Source organism: Misgurnus anguillicaudatus, chromosome 11 (genome assembly GCF_027580225.2).
Source record: "Misgurnus anguillicaudatus chromosome 11, ASM2758022v2, whole genome shotgun sequence".
Lineage (NCBI taxonomy): Eukaryota > Metazoa > Chordata > Actinopteri > Cypriniformes > Cobitidae > Misgurnus > Misgurnus anguillicaudatus.
In genome coordinates, this window is record NC_073347.2 from 14469817 (window position 1) to 14486670 (window position 16854).

Consider the following 16854-nt stretch of genomic DNA (forward strand, 5'->3'; position numbering starts at 1 on the left):
CTGTCCGTGCTGAAGACCAAATGATGTGCAGTGAGCAAATCGCAACCAATCAGAATGCTTTTGATGGTTTACGTGTATACAATACTGACTAATGAAGTTTTACTAATGAAAACCAAGAGACCGACAAAATGTCTCATTATGATCCCTGTTTGCATCAGCGGCTGAACTGCCGGAGGTTGCTACTCAACCGCAGTATCCGATTGTATCAGCCGATGGGTAGCTGTCTGGCCACCAAGTTGCCGTGTCCTGTTGCTGCTCATTTGCATATGTTGCTATAAATCGCCGTCAGTGTACACGGCAAGAGAGATACTGTGAGATGATTCGCTTGTCATTTTATCACACTGTGCCTGGTAAGAACACTAGGTTGTGTCAGGTAGCTTTCTGATAATGTCATATAATGTTATGCTGTTTCAATTATAAGTTTTTAGAGTTTGATGCCACTTTCAATAAATCTAGTTTGAAACAAGTGAAGAGTTTGGTTCCAAAACGCAATAAACGCCATTTAAAAAAAATGTTACCACCAAAATCAGTATTGTATCTAGTCAGCAGAGGCATCATGCCCATTCAAAATGAGGGGGCACGTGCCCCCTTGTTTTTTTTTTGTTTGTTGTTGAGCTAAATGGATTTTGCATGGAACCTCAAAATCAAAAAAGCGTCCATTAATTAGTTTTATGTCTTTTAATCTGTTTAATATGCACAATATTATGAATTCTGTGATGCATCCTTGCCACTTTTCAAAGATTTTCGCCGTTTTGGTCGTGTTACATTACTTTATTCTGGCGGCAGCTAGGCGCTGCAGTCAGTGCAGTCGCAGACATCATTAGCGTCTTAGCGCGCTCACGGCTCTTTGCTGTTGCAGCTGCATTTTGCTATCCAAGGAATTAAAATGTGTAAGAAACGCTCACAACATTTCCAAACCCCAGTACAGTAATGTGCAGTTAACCTCCTCTGTGTAGAAAATGTATGGTTTAAAATGTGACAGTCTCAACGTTATATTAGTCGATTTTTCTAGATTCATCTTGGTACAACTGCAAAGTTCGCCAGAGTTCACGGGGGCGCGGAATCACACATGGTAACATATGAGGTAAAATTTGATGCAATAATGTGTTCCTCTAATAATTTTATCTGCAAATTTGTATAATAATTATTGAACATTAAAATAAATCTCATGGCTATAGTTTCTCATTTTCGTATTATATACTTAATGGATTTAAAAGTACATTAATTTTATAGGATAATCATGCAGTTGTTGTGCAAAATGCATTAATGACACAATTAAACAAGTCATTTATTAAAACTTAAATTATTAAAAAATGCCATTTCAGATGTAAATATGATACTAATATGTTATTATTCCGATTAAATAGTATTTGATATGAAAGTTAGTAAACACTTATTTTGGAGGGTTTTGCATGAAAGCAGGGGCGTTCAGATTGTTAGAAATGTAAATGCCATTAATTTTTATTTTTTAATCAGTGTATATCACTAGTCAACTAAATAAATATGAATGGCAAAGATGAATGCACATTAATATATTGATTCAATAGATTTATAGCATTTTCAAAAACTTGGATTTATTGCATTTTGTGGAAAAACTTGTTTTTATTATAAATCTTTGCAAATCAAATTACATATTTGAATTTTTTATTTCTTTATAACCTAAAGATGCGATGTGAAAGTTTGTAACAGAAAATTGTGGTTTTCATCACTAATTTGTCACCTTTTTGGTATAGAAAACACATTTTACCCAAATAAGTCAAAATGGATTTATTGCGTTTTGAAACCAAACTCTTCAAATACTTATTATTAACAAAGTTGATCCTGTCTGAAGTCATGATTTACCATTTGAATGTAAAGCATATTGTGTTAAAATATAACCTTGATATCTTTAATATTGACTTGAGTAAGGTCATGTCAAATATTAAAAATCAACGTGAAAGCACACTCTGATGCTCCCAATCTTCTAATAAGATTATGAGACTTTAACCCGGACATGGTTACAAATTTTGTCATTGCCGGTGTGTGCTGATTTTGCATGACATGAACCTGTTCTCTGGTGCGTTTGTGAGAGACACAACGATGTTCTGGTCAATAAAGATGAGGAGGAACAGAAGGAAGCCCAGACCCATAGCGCTCAGGACACTCGCTCCGGACAGCTTATCGAATGGGGCGACTCGAAACACCGGACCTCTATGGAAGTTAAACACCGGCACTGCAAGACAAAACATTTGGTACTCAAGCTCAACTCTCGAGCCACAACATGATTCAGCACAGGTCAAAGGTGCAGCGACTCAACCCACTCGACACCAGTTTAGCTAAGATTTGCGTGTGCAATTGGTCTTAATTATTTCCATGCAAAACTAGACCAGTCTTTTGAGGGATTCTGATTTGAGCTCATTTTAAATATGAGCCTCCTTCACTACACCACTGAAGGGCTGGGTGAACGTTTAAAGAGCCTGGGGTAAGAAGTAAAATTCGACTCTGATAACCAAGTTATACTCCCACGCTGAACCGATGATAGAGGAGTTGGAGGCATAATGTAGTGTTAGCTGGTGTGACTGGCTTTGCTGTAATGTGCTGGCAGTAAAAAGCGAGTCTGAAGTGTTGGTAGGGGCGGGCTAGTTTGGCATGCTTTCTTGGGCCAAATTTGAACACATTTTTAAGTACTGAATCCTTTATGTTTTTTGAATGTCATCTAAAATTGTTGCTTAAATGCTGCATTATGGCGTATTTAAAGGAATAGTTCACCTAAAAATTAAAATTCTGCCATAATTTTATAATTATAACGTTTATAATTAATTTAGAAAGCTTTTAGATTTGAATGGGTTATACTGAAAAAGCAATAATTTCACCATTTATTAAAAAATTCATATTTTTTCCACTTTCTATTATTTCTTTTTACCTTATATCTTGTCTTCTTCCTCTTTGTTCTAAAATTAGTATGTTTACATACTTAATAAATATATACATATACCACACACACATGGTGTAAAGTGTTATTAATATATAAACAAGCCTATGAAATATTTAATAAATGGTATTATATAAAATACATGATAGTATTGCTTAGTTTTTATATGTAGTGATTCATACTGCAAAATAATTGATTTACCAATAAAGAACAATACATATTCATTACATACATGCACATATATCAGTAGCCAAGCTATTTAAACTTTTAATTTATCTAAAAAATAAACATAACGTGATACAAACGCTATAAGAAACATTACACTAAAGAGAAACAGACTTCGAAAGAACACCGGATCCATAAAAATCAGAGTTTAGCGCTAAAACACTTCACACCGCTATTGCGGAGCTGTCACTTTCTGCCACCAGTTGGGCTCCGCCCACCAAAAACGTCATCTCTGTTTGCAAACACGCAAATGGTCTATAGACAGTTCCAACAAAAAACTCATGAACAACAGTAAAAACACGGTTGCTGATCATCCAGGAAACATTTCACAAAATCAAGGATACAGGAACTTTTGATCTGTTTTTTTGTAAATTCAGTAATAATTTTGTTGACTATATGTAAGCATATGTTATGTAAAATAGCTTGTTTATGGCAGTACTAAATGTACACAACTTTTATGAATTTTGTAGTCTAAATGCGTTTTCTTGAAATTAAAGCTAACAATAGATTAAAAGGGGACATTTTTGGGAATTGTGAACATTGTACATTATTTTTGAGATTTTGCATGATGACGTTTTTTACAACTTTTAATGTCCTATGTAGCAACTTTTAAACAACCGCCCTTTTTGAGACACATAAAAACGTGAACTCTTTTTCCACCATTGACGAGTTATCTTGTCGATTAAAGTACTATTCGGACGGGATTAGTTTTACATAGGGAGGTGGCGTAAAGCAATTTTTAGCAGAGCTTCTCAGTGATTTTAGTCCCGTAAGAATGCTCGGTATGTCAGTAATCATTACGGACAATGTCAGTAAAGATTACGGTGACTTTTACCTTCTGTAAAAAGGTCACAGAGAAATTACCTCAGGTAATACGAATCCAGTGCAAATAGACCAGCTATAAATATACACGTAAATTGCGTCATTTCCTTTTAATTTGCGGGGTTCTTTTAAATATAAAAGCGCTTAAAGAAGCATTTACTTGCGTTCTAGGCGGAAAAACAAGTCAATTGCAAGTCAGTTCCTGAATAACATGACACAAACTTAAAAAAAGTCAAATTTACTTCTCAGAGGCATGGAACTGTTTATGAAACTGGCGTTCTCCCCAAACTGAAATGAATCACGGTGTTTCGCGTTTTCCTTGTCTGTGCAATGTTGTTTGCACATCTGATATAAGGAAGCAAGGTAATGTGCACGTGAAGACGGGAGGTGACGCGCTGCGCAAACGAGTTACCCCTCCCACTTCTGAATGTTTTACTGAGATGTCTAATCCCGTCCGAATTGACCATTAATATTACAAACGTCCTGTGGTAAAATAACATTACGCCATCTACCCCTGTAAAACTAATCCCATCTGAATAGGGCTTAAGAGAAAACGCTTCCCTGCCAATGATGAGTTTTTACGGCAATCCATATTTCCACTATTATCCACTAGGTGACACTCTTACCCAACTATAAAACACTAAAGCATCTATATGGATCCAAAAGCAGTAAATAGTGTGTTTTGATCATCGCTCTGAATCTGATCTCTTATAAAAGTCCTTTTACAAAAATGCAATTATCTAAGCTTTTTGTTCAAAACTTGCTGTTTTTAAAGAAACCTACCCATATTTGAGAGGTGATAAAAAGAGAACAAATGAAAGTAAGATGAAACAGTTCTTACATTTGATATATTGTATGTTTATATATACACAGTACTGTGCAAAAGTCTTAGGCCAGAATTAGATTTGTTGTTTTTGCAATGTTATAGTGATCATATATAATTGTTTCTCAGTCTCTTTAATAGAAAATACAGGAAATGTGTATGTAGTATTAAAAACTGTATAAAAATGTAAAGTGAAGTGTTAAGTTTTTAGGGTAAACTTCCATATTACTTGAGCAATAGCAGGAAACTGCAGGATCTCTTAAACCTAAATAAAATAAAATCCTAATTTCTAATTTTAAAGAAATTAGTCTTTTTACTTCATTCTGCTCAAAAACGCTCAAGACGTGTTTAGTGCCAAGAGAGGTCACACTAAACACTGGCAATGCCTTACGACATTTTGTCCTGAAAAATCCTGAAAAAAGAATTACTAATGTGTTTTATGTCATGAAATAAAATTGTTTAACTTTGTTTTAACCCAAGATCGTATTTAAGGCGTTTAACCAAAACCCCATTCACAGAGAACCAAAAGTGCTTACTCGTAATAATACGTCCTCCCTGCACCTCTTTATTCTCTGTTAGTGTCAGTGCAACATAAACACACATAACGTGATCACATGACTTACAGGCAATGTCGTTGAAAACGTATGATCCCACATAAGAGAAGACAAGCACCGAGATAGGCAGAGCACAGTCGGACAAAATCTCTCTCATCTTCACATGCAGAAACGGACTGCCAGGAAAAAATGGAAAGATGGGGGTGTCAAAATAGACTTCTATCACTCTTTAAAAACACGCATTAATGTGTGTGCGCGTGTGAGGTGTAACGGGGAGACAGCCTTACCTCCTCCTGAACTGGTAGAGAGTGTATCCCACCCACAGTGTACCCAGCATAAGGAGAAGAAAGAGAAGTGGCCGTGCGCGTGTGCACAAAATAAAGGATTCTGGGAGGGACGCCGGCACGGTCTCCGTCAGGTTTTGGTCCCCTAACTGTATACTTTCACTGATGCGACTCAACTCTGCTGCAGTCCCATTGGCTACGGTGGGAGCGTGGTAGTACTCGTGAAAAACTGTGAGAGATACAAAGTGTAGTTATGTCATATTCATTTTTATCATATTAAATCACATGTACGTAAATGTTCAGGATGTTGTGTAAACGCTTTGGATCTGTCAGCATGAATGGCTTCCAAAGCGTATTTTATTTCTGCGCCACATCTTTATTGAACAATTGGTTTAAACAATCAAGTTTATTAATGGAAAAAGCATGTGGACATTTATTTAAGTGGAATCTTGTTTATTGCAAATAACATCAAGCGATGCGTTCTACACATTTTTGGGATGTTTTTCTTCAACGGCCTGTTTCACATCACGCCAGAGCGTTTCAAACGAAGTGGGGTCAGGACTTTAATTTGGCCATTCTAAAATACAGGATTTCTTTGTTTGAAGCGGTCTGTTGTTGATTTACTCCTGCGTACTGGATCATTGTCATGTTGCATGACCCAACTTCTATTAAGATTCAGATCACAAACAGACGTTTTGACATTCTGCTCCTGGTATATCTTGGAATTCACTGGTCCCTCAATGACTCCAACCCGTCCAAACCCTGAGGCTGCTAGAGCCCCTTATCATTACATTCCCCCACAATCCTTCACAGATACAATGAGGTTTGGCAACGGTATGCAGCATTTTGTGTTCTGGTTCTAAATTTATTCAAATGTTTGACTTTTGTCTTATTTATCCACTAAGGTCTGCGTATGATAATTGCGACACATATTTTTTTGACCTGATGGGAGGGGTTCTAACAGACAAATCGCAGCCCTTGCGGTCCAAATAGAACTGATGCGTTGTTACATTTTGGAGAGGTACATCATAGGGTTCGCATCTATGCGTATATGCTTTACAATCGACATAGAAGTATAAATTGGGCTTTAGCAAACAAATGTTTTTTATAGGCAAGTGACATTTGTTGAAGCTGCTCTGTTACACATGAGACTCCCTTTATCTGGAACGTAACAATGGGGCTGAACTGATGGTGCTAATCTGACTGACTGCAGGCCTAAATCTTTCAAAATCTTGTGCAAACGTTTTAGGTTTTAAGAGCTCTTCTGCTTCTGGTGTATTCTCAAGTCACTTCTGATCAGGCCAGATTGATTGTTTTGTGAAGATTATGTAACCAACCATACAGCATGAAAGATCAAACCTTTCTTATAAGAGGTTTTCTGTGTTCTCTTATTGTTTAAAACATTTGTTCAATAGAGACGTGGCACTGTAAAATGTTTTGTGTGGGTTTTTATTTATTATGGCGAGGGCTGGGGCTAGTACACAGGAAAGATATTACAAGGCCAATATCTCAGTAATTTTTAAGATTTGAAGATTTGATTTAAATTAATTATTCTTTTCTCTGGCAGTGGTTTGGATTGTTAACTAAAATTATTACAAAATATACAGTATGTTTGTTAATTGCAATTAAGTTTTAATATTAAAGGGACACTCCACTCCATTTTTTAAAATATGCAAATTTTTCAGCTCCCCCAAAGCCAAACAGTTGATTTTTACCGTTTTGAAATCCATTCAGCTCATCTCCAGGTCCGGCGGCACCACTTTTAGCATAGCTTAGCACAATCCATTGAATCTGATTAGACCATTAGCATTGCGCACAAAATGACCAAAGAGTTTCGATATTTTTCCTATTTAAAACATGACACTTCTGTAGTTACATCGTGTACTAAGACGGACAGAAAATTAAAAGTTGCGATTTTAGGCAGATATGGTTAGGAACTACAACTTTTAATTTTCCACCATTCCTAGTACACAATGTTACTACAGAAGGGTCAAGTTTTAGCGCGTTTTTGCTTATTTTTTAGCGCATGCCAATGGTCCTATCAGACTCAATGGACTATGCCAAGCCATGCCAAAAGTGGCACCGCCAGACCCGGAAAATCAGCTGATTGGAATGGATTCCACGGTAAAACGGTAAACGGTAAAAATCAAATGTTCAACTCCAGGGGAGCTGGAAAATGAGCACATTTAAAAAAAAGTGGAGTGCCCCTTTAAAATATTCTTCGAAAAAATTAAACAAAAATTAGAAACATTAGCAATAAACTAAAATAAATTTAAGCTGATGTACAAAAAATATTAGCCAAAACAAAAACTAAAATACATGGTAACTTAAATAGCAATATTAGTAAAAAAAGAAAGAATAAAAAGCGAATAAAAAGGATAATTCCGCATAGCAAAATTACTAAAAAAGTAACCGTAATGAAAACAAAAAATATAAAAATGAAAGGTAATTCAAAATATTAATAAAAAATAAAACCACTGTAGAAAGTCGCTGTAGAAAAACTACACTGTAAAAAAATACTTGTTGCACTTTTTAAGTTAAATCAACTTGAAAATACAATTCATTACAACTTTTTTGATTAGTGAAGAGTTGCTTAAAATTATAAAAATAAAAATGAATAGGCTTAACTTATTTCAATTTTATCTTATAATTTATAGCAACTTCTCACTTGTCAATAAATTTGAAATTAACTGTAATTCCAAATAGTTTAAACTTAAAAATTTAAGTGCAAAAGGGAATTTTTACAGTGTAGTAAAACTCGAGAAACGGCAATATTATGAACAGCTATTTTTACTGACTGGTTGAACTGTGATCAGAAGACAATATATTTTTCATTAATGTCAGGTATAGTAAGTTGTTTTATTAATGTTTTACTGTTTACATATTGCTGAATATAGATATTTTGTGTATTATATTAGGTGAAATTAGGTTGACTGATGAACTCAAAATGTGTCCCAATCTACCTGATTTTCCCCTATTATTTAAAATGTCAAAACAAGTCCTCCTTTTCAATCAGTGCAGCAAAAAGCATGCTCACATTGCAACATCTTATATAAATAACAAAGTAGTTTTTAGCAGCCAAGATCAAATTGCTTCTCAAATTCAAACCTATTCTACGAAATATTCACTGGAGCAAAGAGTGTGGTAGCCAGCCCCGGTCTCCCCATATTTATAATGAAGATTACATTGTCATCTAAGAATCATCCATGCAGAAATCCACGTAATTTCAAAGGGCTTAACTGTGTACCCATGTGTGTATCTAGTACTCACTCTTGACAGTGCCCTTTACTGCATCTGCTACAAAAGCAATGGAAATGAACAAAGCTATCACCTCCTCTATCGACCTGTGGGTCATAAACATCAAAAAACAAAAGGCATATCAGTCTCAAAGATAGCACTGATGACTGCATGAGTATGTCCAGTAAACAGTCTATGGGTGAACGTGTGCATCGACCTCTTAAAGAGTTTCACAAGCAGGCTGAGGTTGAAGACTCCTCCCATGATGAGGAAGAGGCTGTTCCATAGGCCGATGCATGCGTAAAACGCTGCAAAGTCCAACTCGTAATCATCGCAGATCCCCCTAATCACTACACAGAAGCAAAACACAGGGTTAAGGGGTCTTTTGTGTTATCACAAACATGCAAAGAGTAACAATGAACAAACACCATTCTTTTAAAGGAAAACACCACCGTTTTTCAATATTTTACTATGTTCTTACCTTAACTTACATGAATTATTACATACCTATCTTTTTTCAATGCGTGCACTTCATCTTTGTACAGCGCATCGTGAATGTGTTAGCATTTAGCCTAGCCCCATTCATTCCTTAGGATCCAAACTGGGATGAATTTAGAAGCCACCGAACACTTCCATGTTTTCCCTATTTAACCTTTTAAAAGGCACCCCAACTCTGGCCCAAACCATTAAAAGACCTACTTTCACTAAAAGGGTTGTTTTTACTAAAACATTTAGAGTATAAGCTATGGTATCATGTTAAGAAAGAAGACACGTTGAGCTGCATTTTCAAGGTTTAAAATTATTTTAAGTTAAAAATTAAAAAAGTTAGAGAGGCTGAAGTACATTGTAATTTTTTTTTGCATAACATATTTTTTAATACTTAAAATCTTAATGATAAATATGTATGTGAAACCTAGAAATGCAATGATGTCAAAGCCACAAGTTTAAAGAAGTTATGTTTCACGTTTGAGGCCCAAAAATGAGGTTCTTGCCAACATAAAAGTCTTTTGTTTACATGCATACACATTTGTTCTTATTATTATTTATCCTTATGTTAGCATATAAAATGAAGTTTCCACACCAGGAAATAAAACGTCACACAAAGATTGTTGGATTCGTTATCTAATTTGCTACATGTTCTGTCTATCAATATTTTCCATGAAGTCATTGGAGGAAAAAGCGAGTCAGATGACGTCATGATATTTGACAGCGCTGTTTGGATATTATGTATTATACTCCCGCCTACTTTGCAAAACAAAGTTTGAACGCGGGTTTGAACGCGAGTGTAATCTCATATACAAGTGTTACGACATACATAGTCCTCAGATTGTATATTATATTCTATTACAAGACGTTCATGCGAAATCTGATGTAAACAATGGACAATATATCTATATTTCAGGGATTATATGCATTTGTGGACAAAAATGGTCATTGGATGTATTCTATAAGATGGTTTTCATGAGTTATTCACACATCTGAAACAGACTGGATTCGATTTGCGATCGTTATATCAACACAAAGGTAAGAAGTTCCGTTTATATTTTTCATATTGTCATCTGGACTTCTGTCACAAAATACTACATTTATGATGCTAGAGCATCTGTATCTCAAAACAGAGACCATACACTGATGCTAAACCTGTAGAACTTTTAAAAGATGTATAGTAATGTTAATATTATTGTTTGTAGACAGTAGGCTATATAGATATTGTTAGCAGCGTTAAAACAACTGACGTCATCTCACCCCCTAGCTAGTGTGCGTCGAGAGGTTAAGGACTGTTACATAAGTAGTTACACAAGTAAGTATGGTAGCACAAAATAAAACGTGGCAATTTTTAGCGGATAAACAATAAGAACTATATTGTATGGTGGAAGAGCACTTAGATTGCAGCACTTTGACCTCGGGTGCAGTAATATTGACAGAAGTTTGAGGTCGAAGTGCTCTTCCGCCATACAATTTAGTTCTCATTTTTATCTGCTTAAAAAATTGCCACGTTTTATTTTGTGCCACCATACTTACTCGTGTAACAGTCTTTAAATAGGGAAAAACATTGAAGTGTTTGGTGGCTTCTAAATTGATCCCTGTTTTGATCCTAAGGAATGAATGGGGCTAGGCTAAATGCGAACACATTCCCGACGCGCAGTACAAAGATTAAGTGCACGCATTAAAAAAAATAGATATGTATTAATTCAACTAAGTTGAGGTAAGAACATAGTAAAATATTGAAAAACGGTGTTGTTTTCCTTTAAATACAACAAATAACTCAAATTAACAACATACCAGCATAAATAAAGCCAGCAAACAATAAAACAGTATATTATTTTATAAATATTATCCAAGGAAGTTAACATGCCAAACAATGCATGCTGGGAACTTTCAGACCATTGTTTTTAATTGTTTGTTCAGATTCTTCAGTTTGGCAAATATTTGGACAAACACTTAAATATTAAGTCCAGGCAACAAAATAATATTTGTTAGCAGGATGATTATGCTTATTTCATTCAGTAAACAAAAAATAACAAAACAAAATCTTTGTTACTTTATTAGCTTTGTTGAAAGAACATTTTGAAGTTGGATTTTTTACAGTGCATGTCGCTTGTTTGATCTATGCAGAACCACCAGTGAATGTTTTTATAAACAGTTCCTTTGATTGGGAACGATCATTATTATTACACACGTATCGACATTCTGACGTGGCTGTTCTGTCCAAAATCTTATTCAAGCATCCGCCCCCCTAGTGAAAGTGTGCGATTGCAGACGCAGGAATGAGCTTTGGGGAGAAATCTCGTCCCAGCCAGGGCAAACATCAGACTTTGCCCAAACAAATGGGGGCCGTGTTGGACTGCGATTCTGCTGTTTGTGAGATTAAGCGTCTTGTTCCACCTCATCCTGCGGTTCGCAGAGCTTTTCTAAACACTCAACATCATTACCCAATCAAAGTATTCAACAAATCGCGAGTGCTGATCTAAACATACCAAAAACACAAGGAATACTTTAGGACAGACCGCAAATAAAGGCGATTAAGGCAAAGGTATGCGTGTATGTGAATGTGCATCTATATAAGTTGTTTTGTACATACCACTGATGAAAATAGCGATGGGTGCTGTGGTCAAGGGAATGACCAGAGGTGAACCGGCACACAGTGAGTAGATGATTCCACCTATACTCTGTCCAACGATCGTCTTCTGAACATCTAACAATAAAGAGACGGAAAAGAGCTCAGTCTATTGTGTGTGTGTGCTGTTTAACTCTGTAATGTGTGTTGTTTATGTGTGCGAGTGATCACCGATCTCTCCACGAGTGCTCTCGTCATTGAGCGAGCCGAAGGCGATTGCAGGAAGCAGCACGGCAATGTAGAGAAAGATGGACGTCGTCATGAATTTCACCAGGGCTTTATTATTACCCACTAGTCCTGAAACAAACACATTTAAACAAATGCATGTATAGAAATATTAGCGCTGTATATTTTAGCATATATTACGTGCACAGGGATTCATAAACAAATCTTTGGCTTTGTTTATTTCCAACCAGGTTAATATACATGAACCATCCAAACAAGGCAAACTATTAAAATGATATAGACTTGCTAACGCCACATGCGAGATGCTACAACCATTAATGAGAAGACCACCATATATGAAAATGATTCATGCAGAGCCATGACAATTTGTGTTTAGCTTAAAAAATAAAGTTTGTGAGTATGTGTGTGACACACACCATCAGTGAAGTCAGATGGGTAGAGAGGCAGGCGACGACACAGATCCTCATAGATTCCTCTGCCCACTTTGAAGAAATCTCTACACTGCACACACATACAGAGAGAAAGAGAAGATTACTCTCTCTCGCACACATACACAAACACGAACGCATGCACGTACATATACATACATACAGTACATTTAAATACATTTACTGCGGTACCGCTGAGGGTGAGGCAATGAGCAACAACACAAACAGCAGATCCTGCAGAATCACAGCACATACACGAACACACAAAAGCCAGTACACGAACAATGCGTTACACCGCGAGGAGAGAGATACCGTGTTAAGGCAAACAAACACATAAGTAATGCACGCATACAGACTCATACACACAGAAGCTCGGTGTAATCGCACTCACACAGGGCTCCCTGCACAGCAGAGAGAGAGACAGAAGATGAGAGAACACAGATTCTGCAGACTGGAGAGAGAGACAGCCCAGTGTTAGAACAGCATTAGTACAATGCAAAAAGCAATACAGCAACATCAGCACAGCATTACACATTACTGTAAACATGGAAAAATGCTGAATCTGTGAAAATTCGGGACATATGTGCAGTTCAAAGAACTGAAATGATTTAAGCGTTTTAGCTAACAAGTCTCTTTAGAAAGGTGTCTTGGTGTGTGTGTTGCTTGTGCATCACTATGAAGTCAGAAAAAATAACAGCAAAGGGAAGTTACATTTCAAAAAATTCAGCAGTGGTGAATTTAATGAGAATGTAATTGCAAAGGAAAACTAAAAAATAAATAGACACCCGAACTGTGTTATCTTCGATGGCTAGAAAAATAAAAAAATTGAGAAAAACGTATGCAACAAGTGTAGTGAGATTCATGAACGAATGACTTCTGTCTTAAATACTCACACGTTCACAGCCTGAATCAGAAAAATTAGTTATTTCGTGAATCTGTTGAATTTAGTGAAAGTATACTATGGCTCCCCAAGTATACTATGGCCGTACCCGCAATTCCTAATGTCCGTCAGCAGCAGAGTGCGCGGTCATTTGCATACCCGTCCTTGTACAGCCCAATTTTTGAAACGTACAACAGCGCATGTGCGAGAAAAATGTTGACACAAGGAGGTCCAATAAACCAGAGGTTTTCAAATTAAAGTCCCGTGGCTCTAGTGGCGTTTTCTATTGCATAATATATCATGGTTTAGGTCGGGTCAGCTCACTTTACTTTGGATTGGTTAGCTTTTCCATCGAGTTTAGTAACACTATAGAGTTGTTTCCTCATGCTAAACGTAAACAAAGTGTCAAAAAAGCAGTTGGGCGTGTTACAGAGTATTTCTGTGCCGAATGCACTTCGCCAGGGTTTGTACTTGTTTCAGAAAGTTTTTTTCGATTACAGGTCCAGCTGACGTTTCAGGGATTTTCTATACGTATCACTTCTTTATATGGGCACTTCCCCCGGAAAACCCCACCCACCCGTCAATCAGCGGGAGACGCTACAACTTGCAAACATCTTATCACGCGACACAGCTTTGTTTAATTTTAAAACTCAACAATGGCATGAAAGAAGAAGTGTGGTTTTGGATGTAAGGAGAAGAAAGCCAGCCTTATGGAAACAATGGATATAGTTTATTATCCGGGGTAGCAGCAGAGTTTTGCGTGTGTGTTTGATGCGGTGGATTTTCCCAACCGGGTCATGACGAGTTGCACGTGGTAAGTAAGACTTCTGTCTTATGTTGGAAATAGTCGCGTGCATATTATATAAATGACACGAACATGTAGTGAATCATAAGTTAAACAGTTTTGTATAGTGTTGAATGACTCGTACTCGCTCCTCCCGCGGTAATAACTCCTCCTTCTTCATTTTTTCGTACGTTATTGGAAAGATTCGATAAATCTTTCTTTTATAAATCTGATTAAACCAAAGACTCTTAGGAGATATAAAGGATGTAATACTACTCTATAGGTACTCCAGATTAACATCAGAAATGCAGAAACAGCGTGTTACGTGAGCTTTTAGCATATAATGCGGACGTGCGTGTCGAGGACGTCTGGTATTGTAAAATCTGGTATTGTGTTCCTGATTCTCAACCTGTGGATGTTTTTCATTGCTAAAAGGGATTTTGGGAACTTATGGCAGAGCACAGATGACAACAGGTTTGCTCGAGACAGCACAAGCTAGCACAAAGGTAAAGCTAATATTTTACATTGTAGCGATGACGCTGGTAGTGATGATTCTCTCAAACCAATCAGTGATCTACAGTGTTTTCGCGTCACGTTTTGGTATCAGCTCGGGTCGCTTAAAACCCCAACCGAGGTGGTACTAAAAAAAGTATTGGGTACTACATACTGCACCCTCCCAAAAGTAAGCTGACCCGACCCAAACCGTGGAGTACTATGCAATGGAAAAGTGCCGTAGGAGGTTTAAGGGGGTCCCCAGAAAATGCAGATAAAAAAAGTTTTGTTTTTATTTATTAGGTTTATCTCTCCTGTCTTAGTACATACATTCCAAAATAGTTTTTTATGCATTTGCTTTGTATCTTCCTAGTGTGTTTTTCTTATTCTAGTGCCCTTTATCTCACTCACTGGGGCCTGTCAGGCAGTATTTTTGTGAAGCTGCTATAAAACAAAATGTATTGTCAAAGTTGCTCCAGTGGAAATAAATTGAAAATGTTTCTTTTCAGAATGATATGCACAGCATTACTCTAAGTGGAGGCAATTATATTTGTTATACATAAATAAATATAAATATTTTAGGTAGGGGTCCATCACAAAGGGCTCATCATAATTGGGGTTCCTTGGCATCATAAAATTTCAAAACACCTGCTATAAACAACATACACAATGGCAATAAACAGCATCGCACACAACATCATCCTTTTTAAGTTCATTCCTTCATCATAATGTTTGATTCCTGTTATTTACTTTTTTGTTGTTTGTTCTAACTTTGTTTGCAGTGGAGGATCAGCTACTTTTCTCTATCAAGTCTTAATTTGTGAAAGTCCTGTAATGGAGTTGAATCAGTGCTGCCCTGACGGCCTGGTAGACTTATAATTTGTTTAAGAAATCATTTTTACTAGGGCTGTAAAACGATAAATTGCGACTAATCGTTTGCATAATAAAAGTTTTTGTTTACATCATATACACTCACCTAAAGGTTTATTAGGAACACCTGTTCAATTTCTCATTAATGCAATTATCTCATCAACCAATCACATGGCAGTTGCTTCAATGCATTTAGGGGTGTGGTCCTGGTCAAGACAATCTCCTGAACTCCAAACTGAATGTCAGAATGGGAAAGAAAGTTGATTTAAGCAATTTTGAGCGTGGCATGGTCTGAGTATTTCACAATCTGCTCAGTTACTGGGATTTTCACGCACAACCATTTCTAGAGTTTACAAAGAATGGTGTGAAAAGGGAAAAACATTCAGTATGCGGCAGTCCTGTGGACGAAAATGCCTTGTTGATGCTAGAGGTCAGAGGAGAATGGGCCGACTGATTCAAGCTGATAGAAGAGCAACTTTGACTGAAATAACCACTTGTTACAACCGAGGTATGCAGCAAAGCATTTGTGAAGCCACAACACGCACAACCTTGAGGCGGATGGGCTACAACAGCAGAAGACCCCACCCGGTACCACTCATCTCCACTACAAATAGGAAAAAGAGACTACAATTTGCACGAGCTCACCAAAATTGGACTGTGGAAGACTGGAAAAGTGTTGCCTGGTCTGATGAGTCTCGATTTCTGTTGAGACATTCAGATGGTAGAGTCAGAATTTGGGGTAAACGGAATAAGAACATGGATCCATCATGCCTTGTAGCCACTGTGCAGGCTGGTGGTGTAATGGTGTGGGGGATGTTTTCTTGGCACACTTTAGCCCCTTTAGTGCCAATTGGGCATTGTTTAAATGCCACTGCCTACCTGAGCATTGTTTTTGACCATGTCCATCCCTTTATGACCACCATGTACCTATCCTCGGATAGCTACTTCCAGCAGTATAATGCACCATGTCACAAAGCTCGAATCATTTCAAATTGGTTTCTTGAACATGACAATGAGTTCACTGTACTAAAATGGCCCCCACAGTCACCAGATCTTAACCCAATAGAGCATCTTTGGGATGTGGTGAAACGGGAGCTTCGTGCCCTGGATGTGCATCCCAAAAATCTCCATTAACTGCAAGATGCTATCCTATCAATATGGGCCAACATTTCTAAAGAATGCTTTCAGCACCTTGTTGAATCAATGCCATGTAGAATTAAGGCAGTTCTGAAGGCAAAAG

At 37.0% G+C, this 16854-nt stretch overlaps 1 protein-coding gene across 14 annotated transcripts in view; it reads right to left on the minus strand.

Moving 5' to 3' along the window:
• slc4a11 (solute carrier family 4 member 11) overlaps positions 1–16854 on the minus strand; it is an 81045-nt gene that overhangs the window by 11378 nt on the left and 52813 nt on the right. For 11 of the 14 annotated variants that reach the window (XM_055169993.2, XM_073873097.1, XM_055170000.2 and 8 more), the window contains 9 exons: positions 12980–13039; positions 12577–12661; positions 12146–12271; positions 11939–12052; positions 9074–9206; positions 8890–8963; positions 5623–5848; positions 5405–5511; positions 2047–2212 (listed from right to left, as the gene is read on the minus strand). In XM_055169993.2, the coding sequence (XP_055025968.1) occupies positions 2047–2212; positions 5405–5511; positions 5623–5848; positions 8890–8963; positions 9074–9206; positions 11939–12052; positions 12146–12271; positions 12577–12661; positions 12980–13039 (1091 nt within the window). Of the gene's footprint in view, positions 1–2046; positions 2213–5404; positions 5512–5622; positions 5849–8889; positions 8964–9073; positions 9207–11938; positions 12053–12145; positions 12272–12576; positions 12662–12979; positions 13040–16259; positions 16317–16854 lie in introns of all 14 variants that reach the window. The other 3 variants (XM_073873098.1, XM_073873100.1, XM_073873096.1) reach the window with 2 other exon arrangements.